The sequence below is a fragment of the Falco punctatus genome (assembly GCF_963210335.1).
Source record: "Falco punctatus genome assembly, chromosome: 1".
Classification (NCBI taxonomy): domain Eukaryota; kingdom Metazoa; phylum Chordata; class Aves; order Falconiformes; family Falconidae; genus Falco; species Falco punctatus.
In genome coordinates, this window is record NC_137580.1 from 67,236,026 (window position 1) to 67,252,588 (window position 16,563).

A 16,563-nucleotide genomic window follows, 5' to 3' on the forward strand; every position below is an offset into this window, starting at 1 on the left:
CTAAAGTTTAGTTTTACCCCAAAATTGCCATGGCAGAATAAGCATCAAATACTTACCGTAGTTCACCAGCACCAGAGAAGACTTGGTAACGTGTTTTCACGTCTGTGCCCAGAGTTAGTTTTGTTAAAGGAAAATATGGGAAAATGATAGCCAGTGTGATTTTTTTTCCCCCCAGTGAAATGAAAACAATTTAGATCAGGAAGGAGTTCAGCGTAGATGCACAGTAAGGTCATGATAGTCCTAAACACCAAACATACAAAAAACAAGCATTGCAGTCCTCTGCAAATGGACTTTGAAATAATGAGATTTTTTTAATTTCATAGTGAGAGTTTAGAGTTCTGGTTTTGTCTCTAGTTAACTCACTGGTTATGTCGTCAGGCTTTTCCTTCACAGGCTTGGGTAGATCGAAGCCTTTTAAAATGAACTTCCCACAGAATCAGTTGCTGCTGAATGGGATTAAAACCTGCATTTTTGTAGTTCTGTCAACTGAGGGCAATAGTAAAGGAAAACATTTTTTAGGAATATTGGCACTGATTTTTCCACCTCACTAGCATGGTTTTTGTACCTGCCCATGTCGCAAGGAGTTAGCCACTTCCCACTGTGGATTCTGATCCGTACCTGATTTTTACGTGGAGTTCACTGGTGCGAGTGAGGGCATCAGCAGGGAACATTAATACAAAACGACTACAATAGTTGGAACAACTGCAAAGATTCCACGAGGGAGAAGAATCCAAGTATTTTCTCCTGTGGCAAGGTCAGCTGCTGGGGTCTGGTCCTATGTGAATTCAAGGGGTGGGGCAGTGAGGGGGAGATAGAAGCAGGGATGCTTTTAAAACTCACTCTGTGGGCTCATGTTCTCTGTGGCTGGTGTCCAGCTGTGTCAGGCCAAATCCACCCAGGTATTTGCCTCATATGTCAAGGGAAAACAGAGGGAGAGCAAGAGTCTGACAGAGTCTGTGGAAGGCACATCTTCCTCTTATCTTGTCTTCTGGCTAGGTCAGGAATTTTTCAGCTGTTTGTGTTTCTAGGACAGCACAGCTTTGTAAACTTGCACCGTATTTCTGCACAGTGCTCTGTATTTTTAGGTCTTGAAAGCGTACTGCCAAAATATTAGATGTGCAGACAATGAAAATGTGATGTTAAGAGGTGTAACAACACTTTATGTCTATAAACTATTTATCTTTAAAAATGTAAGTGTATCTTGGGTAATTAAGATGGAGGGTTTGGGACTTGAAGGTTTAGAGAGTAACTTTAAAAAGTGAAAAGAAAATCTATGGTAGATCAAAGGACTCTGAAGAAAATTCCTCTGGCTGGAGCGTGTTTACTGTAATTCAGTAATACTGTTTTTACTGATACAGAGTGAGTTCAGATCTCTTTCTGCTTACATCAAATGGACCTCGTGGGTAGGGCACTGAACCACAGCTCGTGATGTTGCACATCATTTGTCATCCTGGCTCAGACACAGATTTTTGACAGGACATTTAAATTTCAGTTTGCCTCACCTCTCTGTCTTTGAAATGGGTCTCATGCTTAGCCACCTTACGAGACTGTCACAAGGGTAAAGGCCATTAAGGGCTGTGAAATACTCACAGATTAAATGCTAAGTGCCTTGGAGGTACCAACACAGACAGAAGTCTGAAGGAAGTTAGGTCTGAACCTGAAGAGACACCAGCTCCTAAGCCTTTGTACATGGTGGTTCTTCACCCAGGGATATCTGATCTAAAGCAGTTGCTGGCCTGAATATTGTTGAGGCATTGGTAACTGTGGGACAGCCCAAGCTGGAGGTGGTAGGTCAGTTGGCTGTTGGAAAGCAGACGAGACCAAAATTTTGGTATGACAGCAAGAAGGTTTGCTCTGAGGAGAGAATGGAGATGTCCTTATCGTCACAAGTGGATTCGGTGAGGAGACAGGGTCTTTCTTGGAGGTTCCTGGATCAGTTCTAAGAGGTAAAACAGGGAAATGCTTTACCAGTGTTTTATAAGAACAGTCTTTCTGCAGGGTTGGGTCTCCCTCGCTCCATCGCTAACCTTGCTTGAAAATTGCGTTGCTTGAAAACACTTCAGAAATGTTGAAGGATGATGAAACAACAGCCCAATTACATTAATTTTCTTTGCCATTTCTTATAAAAATAATGGTTGGGATGATTTCATCAGCTGTAATTTGAACTCTAGGATATTTGAACTAGGATAGAGAACTCTTCTCTAGGATTTCAAGGCAACTTACTGTTAAGAAGTCATTTCTTCTAAATGCTTGTAAAATGCTTCATAAATGTTAGATTTAGAGTTAAGAGGGACCAGATCCAGAGTCAGCACTATTCTTTTTCAAACTTTTTTATCACTTAGATGAATACCATATCACTGAGTATCCTTCACTGACCCAGAGACTGATTAATTTAGAAAATATAACCCTCAGTTCCAGAAACCTAGCAAAATATTTTTAATAACCAGGTGCAGACTTACAAAGCTGGTTCTTCTAGTCAGTTGTTAATACATATGAATATTTCATACAGACTGTCCTTGTGTCACATTGACCATTTAGGATGGTGGGTGCCAGATCCTTTTCTGGGCTGCTTTTCTGTGAGGTTAGAGGACATGTCATATTGCGCTGACTTAGCCACAGCTCTCATTAACTCCTTGAGATCAAACTAAGAGCTATTAATTCCATGTAGGTCACTGAACAACAGCCAAATGATATCTTTCAGTCATTGCCAGCATTTCATTTGTACTTAATGATCTGTTTCTTAGTGTATTCTTTCTCACTGCACAGTAAAAATATCATGATTTTGCAATCAAAGCTAAGCCTAAAGCAACCTGTTTAAATACAAGAAGATCCAGGATTTTATGGAACTGCATTTGAATACAATCAAGGCAAACTAAGACAGGAGTCACATCTGAGATAACGTTTAGGCAATCTGACAGCCTTTTAGTGAAACTATATATTAAAATTTTCATAGGCTTAATTAATTCCTCCTCTCTTTTGAGGAGTTTATTCCATCTGGAAAATCCAACTTTTTTTTTAATACTGCACCATCACGTATTGCATGCTGACCAGTGAAGGGAGTGCTGTTCCTCCCTTCCCCCTGCAAAGCTGGCCAGATATGGATGAATGTGCACATCACTGTTAAAGAAAAAAAAAAAAAAGAGAGAGAGAGTTAAGAGATGATTTGTTTAAAACAAAAAAAAAAAGGGGGGGGGGAGGAACAGCTGCAATGAAAAAGATAAAGGGGGGAGGAACAGCTGCAATGAAATCTAGGCAGTCCACCAACACTCAAGAGCAGCTTGGGTGTCAGAAAGCAGAGCAAAGCAATTGTGAATTCTGGTGGATTGTGCTGCTCCTGTGCGACATTCCTGCCCATGGCCACCCCCGCCCCCGGTAAGGGGGGCCTGCAGGACCCACCTTCACCCTCTGTGAAACTCAGTGAACATGTGCCCACGGACTCTTTAAGTTTAAGGAAACTTAATTAGCCAGGAAACATATTTCTCACTCACCCTGTGCTTCCCTATGCTGGAAGGTTGGTGTGTGATGGAAGGTCTCGCCAGTCACTCCCCGTGGTGGAATGAATGCTGTCTCTGTTGGGCAGGCTCTTGGGGAGGCTACTCTCATGGTTTTAATTCTTCTGCCAGCCTTGAAACAGTCTGGCGTGTCTATCCACATAACTGTTTTGTAACAATAGGCTTAAAATAAGTACCTAGGCACCAGTAAAAGTCAGTAGGCTGTTGGTCTGTAATTCTGGTCAGCACAAACCAGACCCTAATACCCTTTCCTCATTTGATACCACCCAGATAACCACTTTAATCTGGACATCCCCTTTAATTGTGGCTCAGCTTTAAAAAGAAACTAGCCTCACTACAGCCGTGTCCTGGGAGAACTGGAAAAAATGAAGTTTCTCTTTATTTTCCCCCACAGATTATGAGGGCAGACTCCTATAAACCTCCCCATTTAGGTGCTAAAATTTTGTTTGGCAGTCTTCTCTTTTAGCAGTTTCACAGGGTACTCTGATCCTGTGGGACCACTGCGAAGTACAAGCACAGGTTTTAGGTGGGCCAACAGTTCATTAAATCTTCCATCTTTCCCACTGGTTTGATAGTATAATCACCATAGTAATGCAAAGCAGCAAGCACACTGTGATCTGACTACCTCACCTGTCTACATGGAGAATAGTTTAGATATATCTTTAGATACATCTTCTTGTAACAGAGCTGTATGTGTAGTGTGCAGTCGCCCTACAAGTGCATATTCCTGGAACTACTGCCCTGTTCATGAGGCAGGACCTGTCCCTGTGTGCTTCCTCCCTGGAAAGGGCAATTTCCCGATGCTGGTCTGCCGCCTTCATCTGAAGTCATCTTCAGAAAAGGCAAGCTTGGGGAAAAACCTTCCCTCTGCTGGTTTGCAAGGCAAGGGGCCCCTTCAGTGCTTGCATCCTCCAGAGGTGCCTTTGTGCCTTTTGAGTCAGCCAAAACTACTGTTCCTTCTCACATGGCCAAAGCAGGGTTTTGTGGGAGGCAGATAGAAATCTCCTACAAACAGTTTTAATTTCTGGCAACAAAATCCATCAGTTTCTTAAGCCATCACCTAGCCCTGTCCCTGCTGTGTTATCCGCTTGGTTCGTATAATTGATGGGCTGGGACTCTGGGACCACATTTCATGAGCCTGCAGAAGGTAAGAGTGATTTGAGAAACTTGCCCTTACCAGGTGGAGAAGAAAAGCTTTATAAATACAACCAAAAAACTACAGAACAAACCTACCGGTCACGTTGCAAAATCGCAAACTTATTTTTAGGAATTAATCGAAGAGCACAGTGAGCAATGGCTGAAAGATGTGAGACATTCCTTCACATGGAGATGCACTCACCTCGAAATATGCTGCTTGATAATACCAGGAGTTTTTTGAGTTTTGTTACTGATTTGGAGGTAACTGCTCCATTGGGGAGCTCAGAGTTCTCTGATGAAGGTGGCTTCAGCTGCATTTCTTTTTCAAGATACTTAGTTCAGAGAATTGTTTCTTTTATAGATGCTTTCTCTTGCATTTTCCCAGTGTCAGTTCGTATTTTACATACTTTCTGTTGCAGAAATGTTCTGTTGCCCTTTTACAGTAACTGCTTTCTCTAGGGATGCTCTCGGGCTACCCTGCTGCTCTGACCTGCCAGACCGAGGGGTCGCTGTGCATCCCGCACTCCTGTGCCACGCCATCCGCAGCACACCTTGTTCCTCTTTTCTGAGCACCGCAGATTTTAAATCAGAAGGGCCCAGAAAGACCATTTTAATGTGTTGAGACCAGCTCTTCAGCAGCACAAGGGAAGCTTGATATGACAATGAAATACTCCTGCTCAATGGTGAATGCGGTTTGATTTGTTAAGAAGGAAGGTGTAGGAAGCTCCGTGTTCTTCACCTGCTGACCTTTGCACATTTCTTTTGAATTCAGAGTGCTTCCTCTGTAAATACTTTGCACACTAAAATGAAAAAAAAGCCAACAACAAAACAACCAAAGAACCCACTTCCCTGTTTTCTCACTGTTACAGTATGAGCAGGCTGCAGTCTGAGGGCTGTGACTGCAGGTAAGGTGACCCCAGCTGCTCTCCCAGGACCTCTGTCTGTTCAGTGTGGGTTTCATGGAGGAGGGCCACACGCCACCACCCCCCTGTCCTCCCAGGGCACTGACTCACCTGCTGGGGCAATTGTGACTTGCCATGTAAGCAGGTCGGGGCAGAATTAAGATTTCTTCTCCCAGTCTGGGAGCTGGGGCCAGACCCGCCGGAGCTCTGGCTGAGTGCCCAGCCAGCTCGCTGCCAGACCAGCCCAGCACACCCGCGGCAGAGGATGGTCCGACACCTCGGAGACCGGTTAAACCAGCTGGGCGCCTGTTATTTGGGCTGTGCTGAACAGGCCGTGGGCCTGGGTAAGGGGGGCTCTGCTTGAAGTCCCTAGCAACCAACACTTAATTCTGTGCAGCGCAACAGGTCTCATTGTGGGCTCCCTGCTGCTCTCTGCTGTGTCTGTGTACGCAGGGTGGCACGCTTTTGAAAGTCAAGATACTCCACTTTTGACACGTAGCTTGTAGCTAACATATTTTGCGTTCACCTTAGCCATATTCAAGACTTTTATCCCCTTTAAAGCCGTCTTTACTTAGTTTTGCAGGTACATTTACATGGTGTGTTTGGTTAGTTGAAGGGTCTTTTTTAAGGCGCAAACCAGAGCAGAGAATTTCTGCACTGTGATTATCACTGCACTAAAATCCTTTAGGAAATGTTGCTGTATTCTGTGCTGACCTTTTAATTTTATTTTTATGCTGAAGTCACATTCCCTGCTCAACTCTGCAGTGTTGATCCTGGACCAGGATGTCCAGAGGTGTCAGGGGCCAGCTGCAGTGGTGGGTCTGCACAGAAGGCAGCCCTAGCAAAAACGAGCAGCGTCTTCTTCATTGCATGGAGGAGCTGAGCCTGCTACAATGGCAGCTGCAGTTGAAGTCTTGGAACTACCTACTCCCTGAGAGCAGGCTTTTGAGAAACAAGTACTTCACTCCCTTCTGGTAAGCAGGATAGAGGTAACAGAAAGTAGTAACAGACTGCTTGCTATGGCTACTAATGCCTGCTTTGTCTTCCCGTCAGGTAGCTCCCCAGCTCTCATTTCACCCCTTCTTCATGCTGTGCCTCACCCATGCGTGGGATGTATTTGCAGCCCTCTGAACTGGGTTTGCATGGCAAGGTTTTGGTAGCAGGGGGCTACATGAGTGGCTTGTGTGAGAAGCTGCTAGAAGTTTCCCCTGTGTCTGACAGAGCCAATGCCAGCCAGCTCCAAGACGGACCCACCACTGGCCAAGGCCAAGCCCGTCACAGCAGTGGTAGTGCCTCTGGGACAGCGTATTTAAGAAGAGGGGGAAAAAAGCCCTGTGCAATTGCAGCTGAAGAGAGGAGTGAGAATATGTGAGAGCAGCAACCATGCAGACACCCTGGTCAGTGAGGAAGGAGGGGAGCAGGAGATGCTCCAGGCACCAGAGCAGATTCCCCTGCAGCCCCTGGTGAAGACCATGGTGAGGCAGGCTGTCCCCTGCAGCCCATGGAGGTTAAGGTGGAGCAGACACCCACCTGCAGCCCACGGAGGACCCCACACCAGAGCAGGTGGATGCCTGAAGGAGGCTGTGACCCCATGGGAAGCCCGCACTGGAGCTGGCTCCTGGCAGGACCCGTGGCCCCATGGAGAGAGGAGCCCAGGCTGGAGCAGGTTTGCTGGCCAGGCCTGTGACCCCGTGGGGGACCCACGCTGGAGCAGTCTGCTGCTGAAGGGCTGCACCCCGTGGAAGGGAGCCATGCTGGAGCAGTTGGTGAAGAACTGCAGCCCATGGGAAGGACCCACATCAGAGAAGTTCATGTAGGATTGTCTCCTGTGGGAGGGACCCCACACGGGTGCAGGGGAAGAGTGTGAGGAGTCCTGCCGCTGAGGAGGAAGGATTGGCAGAGACAGCATGGATGGACTGGCTGCAGCCCCCATTCCCCATGCCACTGGTGGGGAGGACAGAGAAAATCAGGAGTGAAGTTAAGCTCAGGAAGAAGGGAGGGGTGGGGAAAGGTGTTTTAAGATTTAGGTTTTACTTCTCATTGTGCTACACTCATTTGATTGGTAATAACCTGATTTCCTGAGGTTGAGTCTGGTTTGCTGATGACAGTAATTGGTGAGTGATGTCTCCCTGTCCTTACGTCAACCCACGAGCCTCTCGATGTATTTTTCTCTCCCCTGACCAGCTGAGGAGGGGAGTGACAGAGCAGCTTTGGTGGGCACCTGGTGTCCAGCCAGGGTCAACCCACCACAGCCTTGTTGGAAAACAAGTTTATGAAGGAAAAGTATGTTTTTATTTTACTCATAGTTATGTTTTGATGGTATTATGGACAGTAAAATATCAGTTGGGCATTTGTTAATCTACCAGAGAAGTCACTGCCTGAGGGGAAGAGAATGTAGGACATTTTGAGTCTGAATAGATGAGAAAGCTGCATTAGCCAGTGCAGTTTGTTTCTGATCAGTCTCTCTGGTTGCAAAAGGCTGTAATTGTACAGTAATTCACTGGTACCTTGTTTCTGAAATCCGTACAGATGATTCCCACCAGACAGACTGCTTTGGTAAGCAGTTCATTTCAATACCTCACAAAAGCTAAAGCAGAGAGCAGGGCGAGGACAAAATGAAGCAGAAGTGATTTACTGAGCAAGCAATGTCATAACTCTGCTGCACATCATGTCTTTGCAAGATAGAAATTTGTTGGTTGATCTTACCTTGCAGAATAAACAAGATTAAGTGTCACAGGCACAAAAAGCAGTCCTGGCTCTCTGGGTCCAAGGCACATTTGCAGATGCATGTTAGGTCTTTTTCTGTCTCCAGTGGTGTGTGCTTGTTGGCAAGGTAGTGTTTTGGCATGCAGCACATCTCATAAACAGGTACATGCTCATTGCGTCTATTTAGGTAATTAGAATCAGTTACTTCCAGTTTGCCATCCTCCTTATTTATAAAGCCTTCCCCTGTGAATTATGCAAATATGTAACTTGATTTTTTACGGATCGAAAATCCAGATTAGTCTGACTCACACCATGAAAGAGCAGTAGCTGGAGTCGCTTCTAGAGCCATGGAACCAGAGGAAACCAACATCCTGTGAGATTATAGAAAAGTGTGTGTGTGCGCACATACACAGAGCAAAGTGAAACTCTGTAATCCCCACAGGGCAAATACTCTTTGGCTCTGTTATCAGTCCAGATTAAATCCCTGGGTGTCCCTACTCAATCACTTACAGTTAAGTCAATGTTTGCCTGTTGCTTGAACAAGCACTCTTCTCATCTGAGTTCGTGTTCATGGCACAGAATTTTCTTCCGTTTTAAAACTTGAATAATAAATGACATTTTAGAAAAGCAATACAGCTTCTGTACAAGGAAAGGCATATGGCTCGCAGCTGTTTGATTTCATAATTTTAAATTTCCTTTTTTGCCCCCCATTTTAATGTCAGTACTGAGTTACTTGCTAATGGGAGAACCAGCGTATCTTTAGATGTTCTGTGTGATCTTCCTCCACCCAGTTTTGCCACCACCTAAAACACAGGAGCAAGCAGCAGCCTGCCCTGACTAGCTTGAGGAGTTCACTGCCTCGGGAAGTGATCAGATCACATCTCTGTCAGGATCTCCTGTCTTCTTGGGAATGAGCAATGCAACTGCTGAGAAAAAAAAGGGCATGTGTTAAATGCCAGAGAAAAGGCACAGAACGAGTTGCATCTCATTTCAAAACTTCTGCAGGCTTTGGCACTCTCTGCCGAGTTAAAAGGATCCCTGAATGACGTGAGAAAAGCATGCTGAGGGAGCATTTCTGGGAGAGAACAGCCCTACATGGAGAGGATGCACTGCAGGCTGCATAGATGCTAAGGATACTGCACTGTCTCTTCTGCATGCAGGGGTGGATGGACATGAAAGTCTGCAATGGCTGTCTTGCATAAGCCTGGGAATATGCACATTGCTTTGTGCAGTGCTAACAAGAAAACAGACTCAGCCAAACTCCTTCAGAACACCTGTACCACAGCAGGATGGTTGTTTATTTGCATGTAGCACAAGAGAACTCACATGGAAGTAGAGCCCATGAGCAAATACCACCATATAAATAGCAGATAATAAGCGTAGCTTCCTAAGTCCTCATTGTTTGGCACAGTGAAACCTCAGGCGTCAAAATGTAATGGTGTGGGAGCTAGGATGTAACACTTCTCCTGGGGCATGACCTGGCTGTAGAGCTCCATCTGTGATGCCACTGATAGAGCCTGTAGAGCACGAGGCAGCATGGTGCTCTTTTTGGTTGCAGAGTGCATGAAGTAGACAGGGGAGAGCAAAGTACGTTGCTCCTTAGCATCAGACAGGTTTGACTGGGTATATCAGTGCTGCAGATTTTAAAAATCTAAATACTTTGTGCAAAATCTATAAAAACTTAAGTCAATAATTTTTATCCTCTGCAAGCTTTACTTGAACCCTCTATTCTGACCGAGCGCCATAAAAACTGCCATAGACCTCAACATTTGAGGCTGCCTTGATGATTTTAAAGCACATTTTTTAAAGAATACTGACTTCACAAGACAAGGACAGGTAACAGAGAATCTATAACTTCAGATGAACTGTTCCTTATTTCACACACACTGCATAAATGGTAGCTTGCATTGCCCACACGTGTCTGCACATTGATTTTAGGTGGCTTGGTTTGCTTGCTGTCATGTGATGGTCACGAAATGCACCAAGGCAGAGCAGGAACCAGAGGATTCATGAGTAGGACAAGGTCACAAAAAAGTTGGAGGGGAGATAGGATGGAGCTTGGTAGAGACGCAGGCACATACGATGTAGGCATAAAGTGAGATACCCTCAATCCCAGAGGAGATTGAGGCTTCCTTTGCTCCGTTTTCCTGGAAGCTGCTTGTTTCACCCAGTATTTGTCACAGCTTTTGAGAGGCCAACAAGCTACAATGGTAGACAACGGGCAAACACCTTCTTGCCATAAAAGTGAGGCAATTCCTTCTGCAGAGCTCCTCGCTGCTGAGGCAGAAGTCTTTGTTCCTTACATCAGCTGGATGTCTCTTGTTGTCTGAACCTATCCCCTCTGTAATTGCACTAATTAATACCGTTGCAAATCTCTTGATGTTTCTCGTTTATGGAACACTGTTACCTTGCATCTCTCTTGAGGTTGAGGGTAAATCTGCTGTTCATGACTTGAGTGAACAAGATTCCTCTGTTAGCAGTGACCTGTTAAGAGATGAAGTCAGCATGTGCACCAAAACACCAGCCCTGACTGAAAGCCCCCGTCAAAATCTGTGTGCCCTACCCGGGTTTGAGTATGCTCGGAGCTCCTGTAGGTGTAACAAATGCAGGGAGAGAGGAGAGAAAACTCTGAGGAAATCAGGAGGAGGAACTGGTCCTGATTATGTTGATGACAGCTCTTTATCAGCTCATTTCTTGTAGTTTCCCAGCCATCAGCAATCAAAACTCTGCATGTTGTTTTCAGCTGAAGCAGATGTCTCCTGGTCCTCCTGAAAACTTAAGGGTTATTCCTGTAATAATGAAATAAAAAACGTTGATGTTACCATTCCAGACTAACCAGGGACTGCAGCTGTAGTACAGTTTACAAATCTGAGTTCAGAATAACTTCCTAGAAGCCAGCAGAGTTGCTCCAGCTTTGAGGATGTCTCAAACTTACTATTTCAGCAAATTTATGGCCTTTTTCTCATAATGATTTGAAGCAATGGCATGTAGTTTTCAAGTGTCCACTCAACTTTCTTCATTTTCTCTTTTTATTCTGAAGTATATTTGGTGCTGTCCGAACTGGTGCTTACATGCTGTACATTTTGATGACCAAAGGCCTGAAGCAGTCAGTGTGTGACCAGAGTTTTTACATTGGACCTGTGAGCAAATTCTGGGCATATGCATTTGTGCTAAGCAAAGCACCTGAACTAGGTGAGTACCCTCTCTCTCTTTCCTTCACTGTGAGTATTTTCAGTAGAAATGTCTGTGCAGGAAGCACAAGAAGGGTCTCAGTGCTGTCGAAATCTTGGTTTAGTTTTAGAAAAACTGAGTAAACAAAACCAACCTCAAACTCTGCATGTGTTAGTCTCTAGAGGTTAAGTCCAGCTTGGCTGAAGTTAGAGCAACGTGCAGTTGAATAAGACCGTTCCCAGCCCAGGAATAAACTGCAGTGATTGTACACAGCAGGGCAGTCAAGAGATAAGAGCAATCTGGTCCATACCTCTTCCTTTGCTACTTGTAGGCAAGTACGAGTAGTGTAATTGGCAGTCACTCACTCCACGGTACAGGAGTGAAGGGTGTACTACAGCAGCTGTGTCAGCAAGAGGCTTTGAGTCAGGTTCTGCCTCTATTCTGCAGCATTTGTCCTTAAATACATGTGTAGGCGTACAATTATGAACAGTAATGTGCTTCCTCCCTAAACATTGAAAGCTGTGGCTGTCTGCTTCCTCCAAATAGAAACCAATTTCCCATAATATCCCTAGATTTTCCAGTCCTGATTCTTATACGGTCCTGTGTCTCCAGCAATTTTTTTGGTAGGGATACTTAGGAGATACATGCCAAAGCCAACTTAATAGCCATGTGTCCTCATCCCGTGACGTATTAGTGTGAGAAAGGATTGTTTTAATGGAAAGGAGGAGGCAGTGATTTAGCAGCCCTCCAGTTTTCATTTTGGAGGATGTCCTTACTAAATCTCAAAGGGCTGCAGCACTCCCTGTGATCAGGTGTAAAGCAAAAATAAGTCTTTACCTTTCAACAGAGAATTTGATGCAGCAAATTATAGGACAGCAATTCATCAGCATAAAAACTGGAAAGAGACAGACACCAGTTGCCTTGCTGGGTCAGAATCCCTTGGCTTCTTGCTGCTTAAATGATTGCAAAACCACAGAAATGTAGTTGTTAAAACTGGAAGACATCAGCTAGAACTGCACAGCAACAATAAATTGAACATATGATTACTTATAAAAATGTGAGTTAACATCTTGCATCTGATGAAGTAAACAGTAGCATTATGGCTTATTACTAACCTTCTGCAGACAGTGCAGTTTTGGTTCCACCCATCATTAATATTAATGATTTGGATTTCTTGGTGTATATATATAGGTAGAATTAAGCCCCCAGATTCAAATCTCAGGGAACTTTTTGGAAACACTGTGTCTATAACAATGGAAAACAAGTAGCATACATATATGCATGTGTCTGCTTGAGGTGCTTGGTGCAATCATGAGAAGCAGAAAGAAGAAAAAAGCAGGAAAGAGAAACAAAATTTACTTTTCTACAATAGCAACGTGAATTTGCAGAAACAGATGTGCACTTCAACGTAAACCAAATTTCTTTCTGGAATTCTTTTTTCCTGGCAGTTACATACCTTTCGGTATTGTAGGTTGCACATACAGTAGCTTTTTGCGTAGTAGCTCAGAAGGCTCTACTGAGTTTAACTAGGTTCAGTTTGCAGGTAGGCATTTGAATCAGAGGACGCTGTGCTGCTTCCTCTTCAGATTTTCTGCTCTGCCGAGCTGCACTTCTCTTCTAGTCACAGTTTATAATGGACAGTGTCGCAGTCAGAGATGATGCACGTACATCCACCTATCTCACCAAACGGTCACGGATTACGTTTGCAGCAAATGGCTACCAGGTAAACCTATGGAGTTTTCAAATGGGTTATCGACACAGGAAAATGTGGACACATTGGGTTTCCAGAGATCGCATAGAGATCAGGAGCCAGGCTGGCTCTTGGATCAGACAGGCTCTTGTATTTAGAGCTGAGGTGTTTTTTTACATGCTCTAAAATAGTATATATTCCTGCAACAGCAAAGGGAAGAGAGCACTGAGGTAATTATGGAATTGTTCAATATGTTTCTCATTTCCTCCCCTCCTTTTTTTTTTTTCTTTTTTTTTTTTTGTTTTTGTTTTGTTTGTTTTTTATGTTACAGGTGATACAATATTCATTATTCTTAGGAAACAGAAGCTCATCTTCTTACACTGGTACCATCACATTACTGTGTTACTTTATTCTTGGTATTCCTACAAGGACATGGTGGCTGGCGGTGGCTGGTTCATGACCATGAACTATGGAGTACACGCCGTTATGTACTCTTACTATGCCTTGAGGGCCGCTGGCTTCAGAGTCTCACGCAAGTTTGCCATGTTCATCACCTTGTCGCAGATCACTCAGATGTTGATCGGTTGCGTGATCAATTACCTGGTCTTCTCCTGGATGCAGCAGGGCCAGTGCCATTCCCACGTGCAGAACATCATCTGGTCCTCTCTCATGTACCTCAGCTACTTTGTGCTCTTCTGCCATTTTTTCTTTGAGGCCTATATCGGCAAAACCAGAAAAGAAAGGAAGGTTGACTAGTGGTAGGAACAAGAAGCCATAGCTCAGGGTCATCAAGAAAAACAAAAGTATAAGAAAAGAAAATGGCACAAGGAAACACATTCATGTATGGTGCAGCTAAAACTTGGCAGCTTAGGGAAAGTTAGGTTGGTTTAACCCAGTAAGTTTATGATCCTATCATGGTGAGGACTCACTGAATTCTACTCTATCTCAAAGGACTGCTGATGAAAGAGAACTTCCTTCTTGTACCTGTCTGCTCTAGAAAAGAAAGGAGAAAAGAAAGAAGAGAAAAAAAGAAAAGAAAAAAAGAAAGAAAAAAGAGAAGAGAAGAAAAAAGAAGAGAAGAAAAAAGAAGAGAAGAGGGGGGAAAAGTACAATAAATAAGCAGTGTGTTTCCCCAGGGTGGAAGAGAGACTTTAAAAAAAATAAAGTTTCTAAATCCTTTCTAATAATTTTTCAGCATTAAACTTGAACAAAACAAAGTAGAGAGGTGACAAAAAAATATCTGTCTATGATTACAGTAAGATTGCAAAATTAAAATCTTTTCCATAGAATGTTGATATCTTTAGCCAAAATGAAACCCAGAAGGATGTTTCCTGCATGGGAAGTGGCTGAACTCCACACTGTGGTCATGAATGGAAAAGAGAAGAGATTGATTTCTCCGCTATGTACTCTGCCAGGGAAACAGATCTGGGATGCAAAGTCAGCTCCCTCAGAAGGCGGAAAGGAGCAGTACTTTTACAAGAGTTTAATGTGAAAAGATGTACTGTTGCAATACATATCTCAGAGTGCATTTTCCAAGTGCATTTTTCAGTTAAAGGCAAGGAATTTCTGCAGCAGGATAAGTCATAGAGGGTTAAATCAATCAATATTTGCTAAATTACCAGGGGCTAATAGCAGAATGATGTTCAGGAAGGAGAGGGAGACAACTCCCCTCGTGATTTTTAGGAATTATCTGTTAATCTCAATTTAACCCACAGCAACACCGAATTAAACGGGGGAAATCGGAAGAAATCCTAGTTAGCAAGAAGAGGGTGATACATCTGCCCACTGTTTTCAGAACAGAGCCCTGTGGTACAATACGGATTCTATATTTTTGTGGATGCAAGGCTACCTGCCTGGTGGGAAGAGATGGCAGGACTGCACGACATTAGGTAACACTGTGCTTCTGCATCTGCCTCCTGGGCAGTGCAGAGATGTTCAAAGTGCCCTCCTCTGGTTATGTGGAGCTACTACTACAAAACATACTTGGAATAGGTTTTTCTCGGTTTGTATAGAAAAAAATGAGTCTAAACGGAGTAACTTTGCTGCAGCAGCTTAACTCTAAAGTCCAGAGAGAATTATCCTTCATTAAATATGTATCTCTCTCTCTGCAGAATCTGTACTGTAACATCAGACTGACCACTTCAGGAGACACTTCCTTCTCTGAAGTCAGCTACAGATATAAGGAGAAACGTATTTCACTCTGAACCTTAGAGAGTTAGTTGAGAACAGCCATATTCTTTCAAAGACAAGTACATTGCATTATCTGTGATACTCCAGTCCTTACAAAGCCAAATAAAAATGTGTAAAAGTTCCTAGTATTTCAAAGACGCAAGTATGTAAACTTGATGTTAAATGTGTTAATGTAGTATTCTAAATTGTATCAGTTAGGTAGTTTAACTAAACAATTAGAAGAACTAGATCAACAAGATAGGGACTGCTGTTCTGCATAGGATATACACACACCTATAACTACACCCATATACACATTCTGTGAATTGTCAACAAGAAAAAAAAGAAGCCCAGTGGCAGAGAATCACGTTTCCTGGCTAATGCAAAAGATTGTCATTATCTTTCTTGCTTTAATTTGAGATTGTACAGTACAAAGGGTATTTTTTTTTAATTACGATTTTTAGCTTTAATTGTGCTGTCATTCATGAAACAGAGCTGCTTTAGTATCCTGTTAAAAGATGACAAGGGCTTTCGGTGTCTCATTATATACAAAAGAAGAACAAATAAAGTTACATTCCATGTTATGTGAATGGTCTTACAAGTCAAAAAGCCTTTGCAGGCTGAAATCATGATTACAACAAGCAGAAAATGAGTTTACATTTGTGTTATTTAAGTTATTGATGTGCTGACGTTATTTTATGGTACACAACAAATAGCAAAATGTGATATGCAGTAATGAAGCTATGATACTCATTAATAGGACTACTGTATACGTGGAAATATTAGACAAAACCAATTAAATGTGTAAACCATTTTGTTATACAGCTTGGGAGTAGATAATTATAATGCTGAATAAGCCTTCTTCCTCATGCTTAATTTTGCCCTGGCTAAGAAGCAGGTTAAGACAACTGGTTAAGAGCAAAAAGGCAAAATTAAAGTCGATGAGAAGCATTGGTAGAAGCCCACCACTGTGCCATTTAGACCCTCAGTCCTGTGTGTCTTAGGTCTCTCAAATAAAGCAAGAGTCCGGTGTCCAGAGCTGAAGCTGGAGCAGAAATTTTGGGCCCTGTGAAGTTAGTGGAGGCTTTGCTCTGCTTTGGACAGAGCCAGTGTGTCTGGCTGCCTTTGATCCGAGCAGAGGGAAAGGAGCCGTGCACACCTCCTGTTCATTTGAGGCTTATGGCCAGTGGCTTTTAAGTAATTTATAAATGGTATTGATAAACTTTATCAATAAGAAGTGACACCACTGCAAGGCAAGGACTCGCAGCCCAAGTTA

The 16,563-nt window shown here is 43.5% G+C and overlaps 1 protein-coding gene across 1 annotated transcript in view; it reads left to right on the forward strand.

Moving 5' to 3' along the window:
* ELOVL6 (ELOVL fatty acid elongase 6) overlaps positions 1–15,877 on the forward strand; it is a 77,462-nt gene extending 61,585 nt beyond the window's left edge. The window contains exons 3-4 of the mRNA XM_080374071.1: positions 11,298–11,449; positions 13,450–15,877. Coding sequence (XP_080230197.1) covers positions 11,298–11,449; positions 13,450–13,874 — 577 coding nt within the window. The 3' untranslated portion in view covers positions 13,875–15,877. The remainder of the gene's footprint in view (positions 1–11,297; positions 11,450–13,449) is intronic.
* Positions 15,878–16,563: the final 686 nt, after the last annotated feature.